This window comes from Phaenicophaeus curvirostris, chromosome 16, assembly GCF_032191515.1.
Source record: "Phaenicophaeus curvirostris isolate KB17595 chromosome 16, BPBGC_Pcur_1.0, whole genome shotgun sequence".
Classification (NCBI taxonomy): Eukaryota; Metazoa; Chordata; class Aves; order Cuculiformes; family Cuculidae; genus Phaenicophaeus; species Phaenicophaeus curvirostris.
Window position 1 is genome coordinate 9341027 of NC_091407.1, and position 15759 is coordinate 9356785.

General features: G+C 65.0%; 2 protein-coding genes across 2 annotated transcripts in view; both read right to left on the reverse strand.

Annotated features, from left to right (window-relative positions):
- CASKIN1 (CASK interacting protein 1) overlaps nucleotides 1-8402 on the reverse strand; it is a 32137-nt gene extending 23735 nt beyond the window's left edge. The window contains exon 1 of the mRNA XM_069869959.1: nucleotides 8224-8402. Coding sequence (XP_069726060.1) covers nucleotides 8224-8317 — 94 coding nt within the window. The 5' untranslated portion in view covers nucleotides 8318-8402. The remainder of the gene's footprint in view (nucleotides 1-8223) is intronic.
- A 3129-nt stretch (nucleotides 8403-11531) lies between these two features.
- LOC138727515 (hexosaminidase D-like) lies at nucleotides 11532-15414 on the reverse strand. The gene is made up of 14 exons (XM_069870001.1): nucleotides 15238-15414; nucleotides 14922-15018; nucleotides 14547-14781; nucleotides 14357-14466; nucleotides 13969-14056; nucleotides 13721-13885; nucleotides 13452-13635; nucleotides 13224-13295; nucleotides 12909-13113; nucleotides 12731-12813; nucleotides 12472-12550; nucleotides 12187-12288; nucleotides 11993-12082; nucleotides 11532-11871 (listed from the first exon to the last, which is right to left on the reverse strand). Exons 2-14 carry the CDS (start codon nucleotides 15014-15016, stop codon nucleotides 11688-11690), a joined length of 1692 nt encoding a protein of 563 aa, XP_069726102.1. The 5' UTR covers nucleotides 15017-15018; nucleotides 15238-15414; the 3' UTR covers nucleotides 11532-11687.
- Nucleotides 15415-15759: the final 345 nt, after the last annotated feature.

The following is a 15759-nucleotide window of genomic DNA, read 5'->3' on the forward strand; positions in this document are numbered from 1 at the left end:
GTCGGTGCCGCTTCCATGGAGCCTTAATTGACAGACTGCTCTCCCCGCACCGGGGTGGTGCAAACAGGTAATTTTCAGTAATCACCCTGCCTGCAAGGAGTCCCCACCGGCACAGCGAGGCTGCCGCGCTGGGGACGTGATGCAGCTGCTTGGGGCCACCTCCTGTCTGCGTCCGCCTGCATCCCAGTTAAGCCAGCAGCACATCGCAGTGGCAGGGCACCCAGGACAGACATGCAGAGAGGGGGCAGATGCTGGCACTGCTCACCTCCACCTTGGGGTAGAGATAGTCCTGCCCATCCTCATCCTACCCATCTCCTCGCCTCCTCCACGGGGCCTGGGAGCCCTGGGAGAACCGACCTCAGCCACGCTGGCCTACATGGAGGTACCAGTAGCTTTATGTATCTCAAATCATCGTTAACCAACGAACATTTGCTATCATCTGGCCTCCCACGAACCCAGCCAAAGCGGTGGGGAGCTCCCTGGCTTACGCGGAACATGTGCCGGTGTGCGTGCACATCCATGAGAGCAGTCCAGACAAATCAGTGGGCAATAAGAAATGCTGCGGCACTGGGCTCCGAGCTCCCACTCCATACTGGGATAAAACAGCCCCTGAGGTCTATTTTAAACACAGTGCCTTTAGTGCCATCACTTGTCCTTGTCCACATCACAGCCTGGCTTCCCCACATGCCGGAGCACAGCGCTCACCCGCGCACCCTCGGCACCGCAGCCCCTTCCCCGGTGGTGCCGGTGGGCAGCAGGAGCACAGGGTGGGCGACACGGCTCCCGAAGGCCCAGCAGCGCTGCAGGAGAAGGGCAGGGATCGCAGGACACGTCCCAGTGTCCCCAGCACAGCGGGTGCTGGAGGGGGGCTGGTAGGGGTTCTGTGGGACCAACCTCCCCAACCCCGCCAGGAGCCAGGGTTCAGTCAGCCACGGCCTCAGCAGCCCCGCATGCTGGAGCGGAGACAGCCGGGAGAAAAGCTGCTGCGGAGCTGCACAGCCACGAGAAGCGCGCTGTAAACAGCCCAGCTGCAATGCAGGAGCCGGACAGGCGGCTGCTTTGTCTGCTCCAGCGGCTCCAGCAGCCACGGACCAAAATTCTATGGGGGCCTTGGCCAGGAGGCGGCACAGAGCCGGGCTCCCAGCAGCCACATCTGGAAAGGATCAGCCGGCTGCTGCTGCTGCTGCAGCCCCAGCGCCGAGCCCCACGCCAGGACAGGGAGGAGGCACTGCCAAAGCCGCCAGCGGAGACGGCTGCAGGCACAGAGATGCACACGCATGCACATGGATGCACAGGGGTGAACAACGCACACGGAAGCAGCTGTATGCACACAGATGCGCACATGCACACAGATCATAGAATCATAGAATCACAGAATCACCAGGTTGGAAAAGACCCACTGGATCATCAAGTCCAACCATTCCTATCAAACACTAAACCATGCCCCTCAGCACCTCATCCACCCATCCTTTAAACACCTCCAGGGAAGGTGACTCAACCACCTCCCTGGGCAGCCTGTTTCAGTGCCCAATGACCCTTTCCATGAAAATTTTTTCCTAATGTCCAGCCTGAACCTCCCCTGGCAGAGTTTGAGGCCATTCCTTCTCGTCCTATCCCCTGTCACTTGGGAGAAGAGGCCATCACCCTCCTCTCCACAAATGCACAGATGCACGTGGCCGCACAAGGGCACACACGGATGCACAAGGGGCACATACAGACGCACGCTGGCAGAGCAGCACTGGTGCGGAGCAGCCAGCCGCCGGTGGCTACGGTGCTCAGAGATGCAGAGCCCGGGCTGTGCCTGTTTGGGCACCAGCTCCGTCTCCTGGCAGCAGGTGCCACGGCAGGGCCCAGAGCGAGGGTCCCATCAGCCTGCAGTGCCCGGAGCACCCCAGCCCCACAATCACCTTGATCTGCTCGGCTCTCACCAGGTGGGCAGTAGTGACCTTGCCGGTGAGACCCAAGGAGACCCAGGCAGATTCAGCATCACCACGCCAGCTGCTCTCCCACACCATCCCAGCATCGTGCTTCACTGGCCAGACGACTCATGCCAGGCACCGGCACTCATCCATCACCAGATCCAGCCTCGGCAACACGGAGCCGTCGGGCTGTGCCGAGGCCGGTGCTGTGTCCCCAGCTTCCCATTTCTCAGCCTGATTGCTCCTGTCGCTGCAGAGCCCGGCGTTAAACACCTCATTTTCTACTCCCGTATTGAGTTGGAAAATACTATTAACATTTCATTAAGGTTTAAAGATCCCTTTTAGCCTGGCACGAAGAGGCAGCCCGCTGGCAGCATCGCTCCTGCCTTGGCCCCATCCCTCCAAGGAGAGGGGTCGGGGAGGTCGAGTCCCGCATGTCCCCCAGCAGCAGGCAGCATGGTAACCCAGGGCAGAGGTGGACGTCGGTGCTGCACACCAGCTCAGCGGCCAGCCTGGCACTGCCTGGCCTCACGGCACACTCGGCCGCAGCCAGGGAATAAAGTGGGGATGTTGTAGCAGCATCCGCGCAGGCCAGCACAAGCCCAGGTGCTCCTGAGCAGGTTTTGCTTCCCAATGCCTTTCCCTCGCCTGCGGGAGCCTGGCCCAGGAGCAGCATCCATTAAATAAGAGCAGATGAGTTCCTCGACGCTCTCCTGGTGGTGTCTTAACACTTGTGAGAGGCACGGATAGCGAGGGCAGCGCACGGCAGGTTCACGGCTAGCGTTCAGCCAAAAGCTCACCGGTGCCAGCCCCACGGGGCGGCCAGCGCTGCCCAGCCCTGGCAATGCCCAGTCCTGGTGCGGCGGCACCCCGCGCTCCTGGCACCCGCCATGCCTGCCCCCTGCCCCGAGCATCACCCCGAGCTTCGCCCCTGAGCCACACAGTTCCCTCCACAGCTCACCCCACCTAGCAACAGCTCCATGTGCCCAGGGCCAACAGTCACCAAGGACCCACCACTGGGACCCCGGCACAGCGCCACACAGCCCAGGGCAGCACCGCAGGGCTGAGCAGTGGGCACGGGGCAGGGGGAAGGGGCTGGGGGCACGCGTTGAGCTGGGGAGGGGGCTGACTGCAGCCTTTCCCAGCAGCTGGGAAAGGAAGGGAAGGGTTAAAGGGAGCTCAGCAGAGCAGGGGAGAGGAGCCAGACGCCAGCCTGGCTACTGGAAACCACACCGGGCTGGCGGAGGGACTGGGAGAAGGGACTGGCAGTGGAGGGGAGCTCAGGGCACTCGCAGCACCCGGTCCTGCTGCACCACTGGCACCATCACCCCTGGGAGCAGCCTGGCACTGACACATCCCCAGCCACTCCTGGGAGCGTCTCCCTGGACATGGGCAGCGAGGAGCACAGTGGCACCTGGCCACAAAGTCCTCGTGGGGAACAGCCTGAGCCAGTGGCCCCTGGAGAGCCCTGGGCACAAGAGGGTGCCCGCTGCCAGCAAAGGGCTCACTGGTGTCAGCCAGGTGAAGTCAGGACTGCACGAGAATATCCACGCCAGCCAAGAAGCCACGAGCTGTGAGCAGAGCCACTGGCCATGCGGCTGCTTGGTGGCTGTGGCCAACAGCCCCGCGGCTGCTGCAGCCCCCGCTAGTGGGCAGGGACCCCGTGGCCAGCCCCAGAGTGAGGGTTCACACCCACAACTCCAGCCCAGCCAGAGGGGCAAGAAGATAAAGTAACGAGATGTCACCCCGAGCTGAGCGATAATCCCCCTCTGGAAGGAAACTTGGCACACGCCAGCACGCGCCCGTCTGCCAAGTCCTGCTGGGAGCGAGGCTTCACAGGCAGGCTAGAAACCCAAAAAGAAGTTTATAAGGGACTTGTTGACATGCTGCTAAGCACGGCAGGAGCTGCTCAGCCCTGACTGCCATCCTGGACAGCCCTCGGGCCCTGTGCCTGGGACATGCTGGGATGCTCCGCTATTGCCTTGTGCTGGCATCGCCCTGCACACCCCAGCCCAACCCAGAATCCATGCTGAGGCGGTTGAGGTGGCCACGGGACCAACACTCAGCCACAGAACAGAGGATATGGAGGTCCCAGCACCCTTTGCAGCCCCCAGTTTGGACAAGCTGCCACAGGATCCAGCCCTGCAGCCCCTTCCACTCCAAACATCCTTCCCAGCACCAGCGGCTCCAGAGACTGGGAGCTCCTGGACATCCTGGTGAGCATCACCTGCTCGCCCCATGCCTGGGCTTCTCCTGTGGGAAAGAGGGGGCTGCCCCAGCGCCCGTGGTCGGGAGCAGCAGGAGGGGAGGCTGCCACCCCGGGAAGTTCCCTGCGTTACCGGAGGGAAGCGGGCAGCTCCGGTGGCTGCGGGCCACGCGCACCCTGGGCACTGCACCACAATTGGATTTGCAGCTGCCCTGCCTCTTACTGCATGGAAATTGAATTGTAAAATGTCAAAGACATTTCCTAACTGCGCCATATTAGCCTGGTTTTATTAAATACTATTATCAGGGAAGATTATTAATGCAATCAAAGGCAAGCAAAAAAAAAAAAACCCGAATTAACCGGCTGCCGTGCAGGGGGACGCGCTGGAGGCAGCCAGCAAGGCCCTGCCCGGGGAGCCCGTGTTCCCCAGGGCTCTGGCTCCTGCCTCCCACTGCCCCCGCATCCTGGACCACCGGCAGAGTCCTGATCCTGCATGGCTGCTGCAGCTCTGCTTGCGTCCTGGCACGAGTCCTCATGGGACGGCAGCGGGTGACAAGCTTGGGGATGCTCGCTGAGGTCCCTCCCCTTCTGCCCGCGCTGCCTGCACCACACACACCCCACCCAGGAGCTGCCTGGCTGCACCCCCAGGTCTGTTCACCCACAACAGGCTCTATCTAGGAGCAGCGTGGCCAGAGGTGGCCATGGGGCCACTGGGGTTGGGGTCCCTCACCAGGCAGGGTAGGACCTGTGGGTGACAGCAAGACCAGGGTTGGCTGGGATAAGCCCCGAAATGCCAGGGGTGTTGCTAGTGACATGCAAGGCAGGACACAGAGCCCTGTGCAGATGGCAACACAGGATTGAGGGTCTCACCAAGGGCAGGGGCACCCAGAGAGCTTCCCGAACCTTGGCACCTGCAACCCCGGGCTGTGGGACCAGGCACAGCTGGGCTACCCTGGCACAGCAGGGTGCAGGGCATGTGGGATCCCATACCCAACTCCCATTCCCAGCCCAGGAGAGTGCAGAGGATGTGGGATCCAGTGCCCAGCTCCTGTTCCCAGCCCTGCAGGGTGCAGTGGATGCGGGATGCAGTGCCCAGCTCCCACTTCCAGCCCAGCAGGGTGCAAGGGATCTGGGATCCAGTGCCCAGCTCCTGTTCCCAGCCCTGCAGGGTGCAGTGGATGCGGGATCCAGTGCTCAGCTCCCACTTCCAGCCCAGCAGGGTGCAGTGGATGCGGGATGCAGTGCCCAGCTCCCACTCCCAGCCCAGCAGGGTGCAGTGGATGTGGGATCCAGTGCCCGGCTCCCACCCCCACAGCCAGGCTGCAGCCAGCACCTGCTGCATCGAGTGCTCGCCCTGGCACCGCAGGACCGCGTGCCGGGAAATCGCCTTTGCCGCACGAAGCCACCCCACGTGGAAGCGCTTTGCGAAGCTTCCCAGCCCAGTAGGAGGAGAAGCTGGGGCAGAAGGCCCTGGCCCTCGGCTCGAGGTCCTGCAGCGCTAGCAGATGCCACGCAGGAGCCATTTCCAGAGCAGATGAGCCACAGGCAGTGCCCGCCTCGCAAGGAAGGAGCCCACTCGCTCCAATCCACCACAGCCCCCTCTCCCGCATGCCCAGGACAGGGATGGCACAGCGGGCACGGAGGCGGCTGGGACACCCCGATCTTCACCCCATCCCACGGTGCCCGAGCTGGGGAGCCGAGGGGAAAACGCCAAGTCACCACAATTCTTCGAGGTAGCACCGGGGAGGAGGGGACCTGGAGGGAAACCGTTTGCTGCCAAATCCCTGCATCTGATTTGCGTAACTTTCAGACAACCTCATCAATTATGGATGCCCGCGAAGCCAGCGCTGCGGCCGGCCCGGGCCCCACAAACTCGTACTCCACCGGCACAATCGGGCCCCACGTCGCCATAGCAACCCGTGTTAATTCACGCAGGGATTTCAAAAATCTCATTTATTAAACCCCACATGAATAGGATATTATCCAGATAACAGGAGCTAAGTTACAAATCTTCCTGGTGCCGCACAGCACGGGGAGCGCCAGAGGCACACGTGGGGCCGGCACGCGGAGGGGACGTGGGGAGCCTCCGGCACCGGGATCTCCCACCCTGTGCCGTACGTCGCTCCCGCGGCCCCGTGATGGAGGTGCCCATGCGGCCCAGGCCAGGAGCTCGGAGCTCGGCACCCACCGCCGGGCACAAGAGTTGGGTCCCACGGTGAAACGGTGCCAGAGCAGCACTGGAGCTGGAGACGTGCAGCCCAGCCAGGGCACGGGGCAGGCGTCCAGGAATCTCTCCAGCACCATGCTGGCCGAGTTTGGCTTCACTGGGCATCCCTTGTCCCTCGCCCGCGAGCCTGGCACAGGGAGCACCGGAGGGCTCTGCAGTGGGAGAGCCGTCAGGGTGGGAGATGCAGCAGAGCAGGGCTGGGAAGGCGCGGGATGCAGGAGGAGGTGGTGGCACTCCGGCACCGCTGGCCGTTACCACAGCAACACCAGCTGTGCGCCCGGGCCGGCAGTGATGGGAGAGGGGGATAGCGCTGGCATCCCCATCCTCAGCACCCCTGCTCCGAGAGGCCACGGAAGGGGCAGCGCCTCGAGAGAGCTGGGATGAAGGAGGTTCTGAGATGCAGCCTCTTCTCTCCCTGCATAGGCCCTTGGCCATGACAGCGACGATGGCACTGGGGACGCGGGGGACACCACACTGGCCCTGCACGGCACCAGAGATGCCACACCGGCCCTGGGGACACGACGGATGCCACAACAGCCCTGTAAAGCACCAGGGACACCGCGCTGGCCCTGCACTACGGTGACAACAACAGGGGATGCCACCCATACCAACCCTGCCTGGCACCGGGACACAGGGGACACCACGCCAGCCCTGCTCAACCAGAAACAACCCTGCACGACCAGGGACACCGTACCAGCCCCACACGGCTCCGGGGACACAGGGGTACCCGCATTTGGGGAGTGCTGGGCCCCGGAGGGAGGGATGCTGGGGGGGAGATGGCAAAGGAGCCGTGTACCCAGCGACCTGATGCCACTCGAGCGGTCCCCGCGGTCCCTGTCCGTGCCCAGGGTTGGTCTAGCGCACCAGGCCTGAAACCTGCGGCTGCATCAGCAGCATGAATAATTCAGTCCCGAGCGGAACGCCTCAGCAGAGAGAGGGGAAAGCAGAGCCTCACGGAGCCACACGCGCAAATTACACACGCAGAACCCCGTTGCGTGAAGCCAGCCGCGGGGATGCACCCCGGGAGATGCATCCAAACACCCCCAGACGGAGAACCGCCAACACAGCCACAAACACACATATGCCGGGGTGCAGACTGACACCCAAACACAGGCGCATACGCACACACGGTGCCCACGGATGGATCCGTGCAAGTGCCAGCATCCTGCTGCACACACGCGTGGCCCGTGCACACGCACACGCATGGTCCATGCGTGTGCGTGTGCACGGGCCACGCGTGTGTGTGTTTGCACACACCCACTGCCTGCACATGCACGTGCCCCCAGCGCTGCCCTCGCTCGTGGTCCCAGGACGGGGGGTCCCGAGCTGCTCTGGGTGCAGAGCATCCCAGCCAGGGATGCTGCGGGGTGGCATAAGCTGGGAGAGGCGGGTGGGATGCGGGGAGCAGGGTGAGGGATGCGGGGAGCACTGCGAGGGATGTAGGGAGCGAGGAGAGGGATGCGGGGAGCAAGGAGAGGGATGCAGGGAGCAAGGAGAAGGATGTGGGGAGCACTGCGAGGGATGCGGGGAGCAGGGTGAGGGATGCGGGGAGCGAGGCGAGGGATGCGGGGAGCGAGGCGAGGGATGCGGGGAGCAGCGAGAGGGATGCGGGGAGCGAGGCAAGGGATGCGGGAAGCGAGGCGAGGGATGCGGGGAGCAGCGAGAGGGATGCGGGGAGCGAGGCAAGGGATGCGGGAAGCGAGGCGAGGGATGCGGGGAGCAGCGAGAGGGATGCGGGGAGCAGCGAGAGGGATGCGGGGTCCCGGGAGAGGCGGGTGTGATGCAGGGAGCAAGGCGGGGGATGCGGGCCCCTCGCCGCGGCTGCGAGGCCGGTCTCGCCCCCCTCCCCGGTGCCCCCCCCGGCCACTCACTGGCTTTGCCGGGCTTGGGCCTCTGCAGCAGCTTCTGCACGGCCGCGACATCCTCCGCCTTCACCGCCTGCACCAGCTCCTGGTCCTTGCCCATGGCTCCGCGGCGCCGGGGCTGCCGGCTGCGGGCTCACGGCCCGAGCATCCTCCGCGGCGAAGGGGCGGGCGGCGAGACCGGGCCCCCCCCCACCCCCAACGCCCCCCTCCCCTCTGCCCAGCCCGCTCCGGAGGAGGCGGCGGCGGCGGCGGCGGCGCCCGGGGCGGGGCGGGGCGCGGCGGGGCGGGGGGACGGCGGGAGGAGGGGGGGGCACCGGGAGGAGGAGGAGGGTCCGGGAGGTGGGGGGAGCACCGGGAGGAGGGGGGAGCACCGGCAGCGCGGAGGGGGGAGCGCCGGGAGGAGGGGGAGCGTCTGGGAGAAGGGGGGCGCACCGGGAGGATGGGAGCACCGGGAGGAGGGGGAGGGTCCGTGAGGAGGGGGGCACTGGGAGCGCGGGGGGGGCGCACTGGGAGGAGGGGGACACCAGGAGGAGGAGGGGGGAGGACAGGGAGCGCGGAGGGTGGAGCACCGGGAGGAGCGGGGGGAGCACCGGGAGGAGGCAGCGCCCCGGGAGCGCAGGGGAGGGGGGCACCGGGCGCACGGGGAGGCGGGGCTCACGGCTCACCGGGAAGGGGTTGGGGGGGGGGAACCAGGAGGAGGGGTCGCTCGGAGCGGCAGCAGCGCCTGGAGCGCGGAGGGAGGATCCGAACGGGGGCGCCGGGAGGGCCGGGGTGGGGGGCTTGCGGCTCACCGGGAGCGCCTGGAGGGCTCCGGGAGGAGGGGGGGGGGCACCGGGAGCTCGGGGGTCGGGGGGGGAGGGGGAAATTCCGGGAGGAGGGGCTGCACCGGGAGAAGGGGGAGGGGCACCGGGAGCAGAGAGGGGTCTGGAAGGAGGGGGGGTGGAAGGAGGAGGGGGCACCGGGAGCTGGGGGGGAGCCGCCAGCTGCCGTGGGGTGTAACGAGCCGTCCGGTCTCAGCGACCCCGGCGTCGCGGGGACCCTGGGGGTGGCAGCGCCTGTCGGGGGTCTGGGGGTCGAGCAGCCCCCCACGGGGCACCCCCTGCTCCCCTGCCCGGCCCCGCGGCTCTGCCCGCCGGGCTGGGGTGGCCGGTAACGGGAACCCGGCTGGAGCAGGAATTCAGCGTCGTTACTGCCTCATCTTCCACTTTTTTCGACCGAACAGCCGGAGACACCCATCCCCTTCCACTTTTTTACGGCTTAAGGGTACAGAGCGTGCCTGGCTGGGCCGAGGATGCCGAGGAACCAGATGGAAACCTGGTCCAGCGATGCGGCAGGCGTTAACGTGTGCCCGCTCCGGGCAGGACGCAGCCGTCACCCCACAAAACCCCCCAAACTGTTGCTCTCCCCGAGGAGCTCCCGCCCGCAGCCTTGCGGACGTGCCAGCTCCAGGAAAATCCTGTTGGGCTGCCTTGGTCCCAAAGGCTGGTGGTGCCCAGTTACCCCTGACAGCAGCGGTCGCTGCATGGCAGCCGGGCACGGGGAGGGGAGGCTGCAGCGCAGCAGTGGCTGCAGGGCATGGGGATGCATGGACACAGCATGCTGGTGGATGTACTGCATGGCGATGTGATGCACTGGTGGGTGGAGTGCATGGGGATGCATGGACACAGTGCATGGGGATGCATGGACACAGCGTGCTGGTGGGTGCAGCGCAGAGGAATGTATGGACACAGCACATGGGAATGCATGGACACAGCATGCCAGTGGATGCAGTGCACGGGGATGCAATGTGTCCGCGGGGATGCATGCTGTGTCCACAGCGTGCTGGTGGGTGCAGTGCATGGGGATGCATGGACACAGCGTGCCGGTGGGTGCAGGGCATGGGGAGGCATGGACACAGCTTGCCAGTGGATGCAGTGCACGGGGATGCAATGCACTGGTGGGTGCAGTGCATGGGAATGCATGGGCACAGCTTGCCAGTGGCTGCAGGGCATGGGGATGCATGGACACAGCTTGCTGGTGGGTGCAGTGTGTGGCTGCGGTGCAGTGTGTGGCTGCGATGCACTGGTGGGTGCAGCACGTGGCTGTGGCTGCCTGCAGACCCTGGTGGGTGCCTGTGGCAGAGGGAAAGATGGAGGGAACCAAGCAAACTCTGAGCAAACAAGAGCCAAGCTCCCCCCACAATGTCCCCCAAGCTGGAGCCTGCAGATGCCCCCGGCTGCCTCCAACTCCCTCCGCAGCCCCCAGCTCCAAGCCGACCCCCACCAAGGGTAGCAGGGGGTCTGTCTCGTCTCCCCACCCCCACTTTCCAATCCAGGACATTTGGGTTGCCAGCATGGAACGCTGTCTAATCTGCGCTCTAATCCCGCAGGCTGGCGCTGTGCGGCTGCACGGGGGGCTGGGGCTGGGGGCTGGGGCTCCTCGCCCGCCCAAGCAGGTCAGGGGCTCCCCTCACATCTGCCACCACTCCATAACAAATGAAGCTCCTCAACAAAGGTCCCTTTGTGCCCCACAGCTCACTCCTGCTGGGCTCCCAGCGCTAGAACCCAGGGACCCAGCGTGGACACGGGACACCGGTGGCCTCGCTAGGACCTTGGTGACCGAGCCAGGAGGTCAGGCAGCGGGGCTGTGTGGGGCTGGATGGGGTCACAGCCGCTCTCCCTCCTCCCCTGGCTCAGCCAGGCTTTTGCAGAAGGCGCTTCCGAGCGCCTCGCGTTTCTGCGGCTCCCGACGGGCTCTTGCCAAGTCGGGTTGGTCTTTGCAGAGCAGGGAAATGTGCAGTGAAATGTCTTTGTCGCTGCCCTGCATGCGCCGAGCAGAAACCGGTGCCCTGAACGGAGAGAGATGGGGACACAGGAGGTTTTGGCTTCGCCTCCCACTGCTGCAGGGATGGGCACCGTGGAAGAGCTTCCAGTACCGAAAGGGGCTCCAGGAAAGCTGGGATGGGGCTCGTGGGCAGGGAGGGCAGGGATAGGACAAGGGTGTGAACGGTTTTCAGCTGCAAGAGGGGAGATTGAGATGAGATCTTTGGGAGAAACATTTCCCTGTGAGGATGGAGACACCCTAGCCCAGGTTGCCCAGAACAGGGGTGGCTGCCCCATCCCTGGAGGTGTTCAAGGCCAGGTTGGATGGGGCTGGGAGCCCCTGATCCAGCGAGAGGTGGCTTCAAGGTCCGTTCCAACCCAACCCATTCTATGACTCCCTCCGCCTCCAGCTCCCGCAGGGCTAGGGCTGTTTGCAAGGCAGCCCCCCTGTGCTCCCCCAGCTCCCCTCACCCCCGCAGGGGGCAGAGCCGTGGCCCCTCCAGCACCCACAGCATCTACGAAAATACTTTATTGTGGGAGTGGGACGCGCGGGAGCTCTCTGTACAGTACGAACCAACGTCATCGAGGCAGTCACCGGCAAACAGACATGCGACGGCGGCACCCGAAGCCCGTCCTGGGGGTCAGTGGGAACGAGGGGGTCCGTGGCCCCTACATCACCTTGGGCCTGGCGTTGAGGCGGATGATGGCCTGGTAGTCCCGCACCAGGTCGCGCAGCTGGTCCAGGTAGGGGTTGACGTTCTCCTCCATCCACTCCTCCACTGTGTCAGGGAAGTAGACCCTCTCCAGGTGACCATGCAGTTCACGGATGAAGCTCTCCCAGTCCTCGTGGAGCCTGGCAGAGGGAGAGTAGGGGCCCAGCAGGAGGTGTGAGGGACCCCAGAGCTGAGCCTAGGATCTCTCCCCCAGCTCCACGAAGGCACCTAGCGGGGCTCCTGGCCCCCAGCGCTACCTACTTGAGCACCTTGCTGCCGAAGGTCTCCATGTTGCGGGGGTTGCCGAACAGGCGCTTGCGGTGGTAGGGGCTGAACCAGCCCTTGATGGCACTGGGGAGGCACGAGGGGAGTGGGGGGCACGGGGAGCATCCAGGGATGGTGCCCGACCCCACAGCCAGAGCCAGCCAACCCCACTGCCTCCCACCATCCATTACCTCTCCTCCTCCAGAGCCTTAACGATGCTTTCCTTCAGGTGGCCATTAACCTGCTCGACCATGTGGTAGATCTCCGCACCAGGGAACGCTCCCCGGCCCTCGCTGGGGGAAGGGGAGGAGGAGGTGAGAGCTTGACGTGTGGGGTACTTTGGCCACACCAGGGCTCTGTGCTGGGTGAACCCCAGCATCTGCCCTCACGCCAGGCTCATCTGGGACCAGGTGTTTGAGCAACAAACCCTCTGCTCCCTCCTGTCACCCCCACCACGGCCGGGCTGCGCCACGCACCACATGCTCTGCTCCAGCTCCATGCTCTGGAAGCCCAGCACGTCCAGCACCTTCCTCTTCGTCTCTTCCGTGAATCCCCCTGCAGAGGACAAGGAGAGGAGCAGAGGGGCCCAAGCCCCCCCGTCATCACACACTCACCCCTCATTTCACCGTGCCCCGAAACGGGGCGAGCTGAAACTCTCCTTCCCCTGCCTCCCAGTATCCATCCCTGCCCGCAGGATGGGTGGAGAGATGGGGGATGAGCCCCCGGGTGGCTCACCGTTCGCCAGCGTCTGCAGGCAGATGGCCAGAGAGGGGATGCTGACGGGCAGCAGCTCGCAGAGCACCGAGTAGTGGTCGTACCTGCAGAGCAGGGCAACCCGCACCATCGCCTCCTGCGCCGCCGCCAGCAGGGCTGCGCGGGCACCGGGGAGGACGGGGGTCCCACCGCCCCTCACCTCTGCCAGCCGGTGAGGACGATGCCCTGGAAGCGCAGCGGGGCCAGCTGCGGCAGGGCCTGCATCACCTTCAGCCAGCTCAGGTGGTTCTTCAGGTGATAGCTCAGGGGGGGCCAAGCCTGTGTCGGTCCCGTGGTGCCCTTGAAGGCGCTGGCGAACCACACTGCTTCGAAGCCGCTCTCCGCGTACTTGGTAAGGAACGGCTCTGCAGCGGGGACAGGCGTGAGCATCAATGTTACCGTCCCTGGGGGCTGGGGGGAGCTCAGTGGGGGTGTCCCTCCCCACCAGCCCTGGGAGCCCAGTGCACCACCTCACCGATCTGCTCCGCATCAAAGTCAGGAGCGTAGAACCACACCACAGGCGAGACATGCTTCGCTATCCCAGACTCTGTGGAGGGAGCGGGGACAAGGATGTGGGCACCAGCAGCAGGAGGATGCCTGAGGCTCCTCATGCGTCTCCAAGACCTGCAGCCCACGACGCCTGCCAGGGCACCCACGTGGACGGGTGCTGCCAAGACTTGTAGCTCTGTCCCCATCCTCTCACCCTGCAGGGCTCCCACGCTGATCTTCCTCAGCATGTCGTCCCACATGAGCACCCGCAGCCCCCAGTACTGTGTGGTGATGAAGCCCAGCACCTCCTTGATATGCTTCAGGTAGATGGTCCCGGTGTCGCCCTTGTTGTAGCTCATCCAGTTCTTGGAGTCCATCCCCTCCCCGAGGTGGAAGACCTGGATTTGAGAAGGGAGGGGACGCTCTGTGCCCCTGGGAGCACGCGGTGTCCAGGACGAGGGCTGGGGTCCCTGCAGCACCCACCTCATCCGCGCCAATGTGGATCCAGGTGGAGCGCCTGTGCTTCTCGATCACCTGCGACAAGATGCTCTTGAGCAGGGCCAGGGTGTCGGGGAGGTGGGGGTTGAAGCTGTTGGGAAAGCGCTCGACCTCCCGCAGGTGCTGGTACTTCTCGTGTTTGAGGATGAACTGCATTGGATGAGCCATTAAGGGTGGGGTTCAGGGGGAACCCCCGGCGATGCGGAATGGGGAGCGGGACCGGGACACCCTACCTCGACATGCCCAAAGGTCTGCACCAGGGGAACCACCTCCAGCTTGTGGAGCTCCGCCAGCTGCTGGATCCGCTCGATGTCCTCCTCGCTGGGAGGGCAGGGACAGGCTCACCAGGGGCAGAGGGTCGCGCGTGAGGGCACTCCCTCCTCCTCCTCCAGCACCCTGCCCAAGCGGCCCCAGCCATCCCACGCCCGTGTGGACTTTACTACGGGGACACAAATATTGACCCAGCAGGGCAGGAAGCTGGTCTGCTGGTGGCACAACCCATTCTGACCATGGTTATTGCAGGCACGGGTCCAGGGAGGTCACACCCAGACCCTGGCACATCGGGACTTGCCAGCACCGTGTTGGCAGCCTCTGGCAGCTCAGCACGCAGCCCCAGCTCACCTGTAAGCGTACGGGGACCGGAGTATTTCCAGCTCCTCCTTGAAGGGGAACATGTCCTCGTACTCAATGAGGATGCCATTGGCTCCCAGCTGGGACAGGAGGGGGAACACCTGCAGGGTGGACAGGGTGAGCTCAGCTTTGCTCCCCCTCTGCCCCTCAGCACCTCCCGCTGGTCCCCGAGCATCCTCACCTGCTCCAGGTAGGAGACCCTGGGTGCAGCTCCCTTGAGGTCCAGGTGGACCAGCCTCATCTCGGTGGCGCTGACGTCCCTGGAGACCTGCCCAGGCTCGTGCCTCGGGGCCGTTATCTTTGCCACGGGGATCTCCACTGCCTGGCTCTGGGGACCGGCATCCTGACCGGTGTCCCCCGTGTCCCCCCAGAACTCGCTGTCCTTGCTGACGTGCTTGTGCAGCTCCAGGGTGAAGCTGCAGGGAGCGGAGCCAGGCTGGGGATGCCGTGGGGCACAGGGACACCCGCTGCCCCACAGCACCCGGCCTCTGTGTGGGCACCTTCTAAGGGCTCCGTGCAGCCCCCTGACCCATCTGGGGTCCTGCTGGCCCCTCACCTGTCACGGAAGAGGAACTTGATGCCAGCCAAGGCCACGAGGAGCAGCACGATGAGGCGCAGCAGGTTCAGCCTGTGGCTCCGCTGGAAAGCCATCTCTGCAGGGCACACGTTGGGGTCCGGCCACGCCGCAGCACCCCGAAGGACGCTGAGCACACCCCCACACCCTGTGCCCTGCTCCAGTGACCAGAGCAGCACAGGGGCCAGGGAAAGAGGATGTAGAGGAGACTCCTCCCAGCACCCTGGTCCCCACACGCACAGAGGCACCCACGTCCCTCCTACCTTGTGGGCCCCTGCACGGACGGCAGTGGCCAGACCTGCCTTTCTCTCTGCGACGGCACAGGCTCCGCGGGCTCTGCCAGCACAGGAGCAAACAAGGAAGAGGTGCCCTATCACCTCCAAGACAAGGGCTGTGTCACAGGGTGGCAGTGTGGGGTGGCATCGCAGGGCGGGCACGGAGCAGCCGGCGCTGGCCAGGCGTGGGAGACAATGCCCTGTGGACAAAGGAGAGGTGATCGGGGACTGCCTGGGCACATGGTGGCATCAGCACAGCCAGAAGCACCGCTGGGTGAAGGTGACATCCCAGAACCATCAAGAACCCGCAGGGATGGGCACATGCTCGCCACACGCAGCCCCAGCACCTGCCCGGGGAGGTGAGTCCCACCCAGCCCCATGGAGGGGAAGGGGCTGGAAAGCAACATCGGAGCGGGGCAGAAGCCCAGTGGGATCTGGCTGGGGGGATCTGGTAAGAGGGTTTACCAAAGCAGGTGAAAGTGAGCCCAAACCAAGGGCAGGCTCTGCGGGGCAGGAGGTGGCAGGTGACCCTTCCCCAGCTCCCC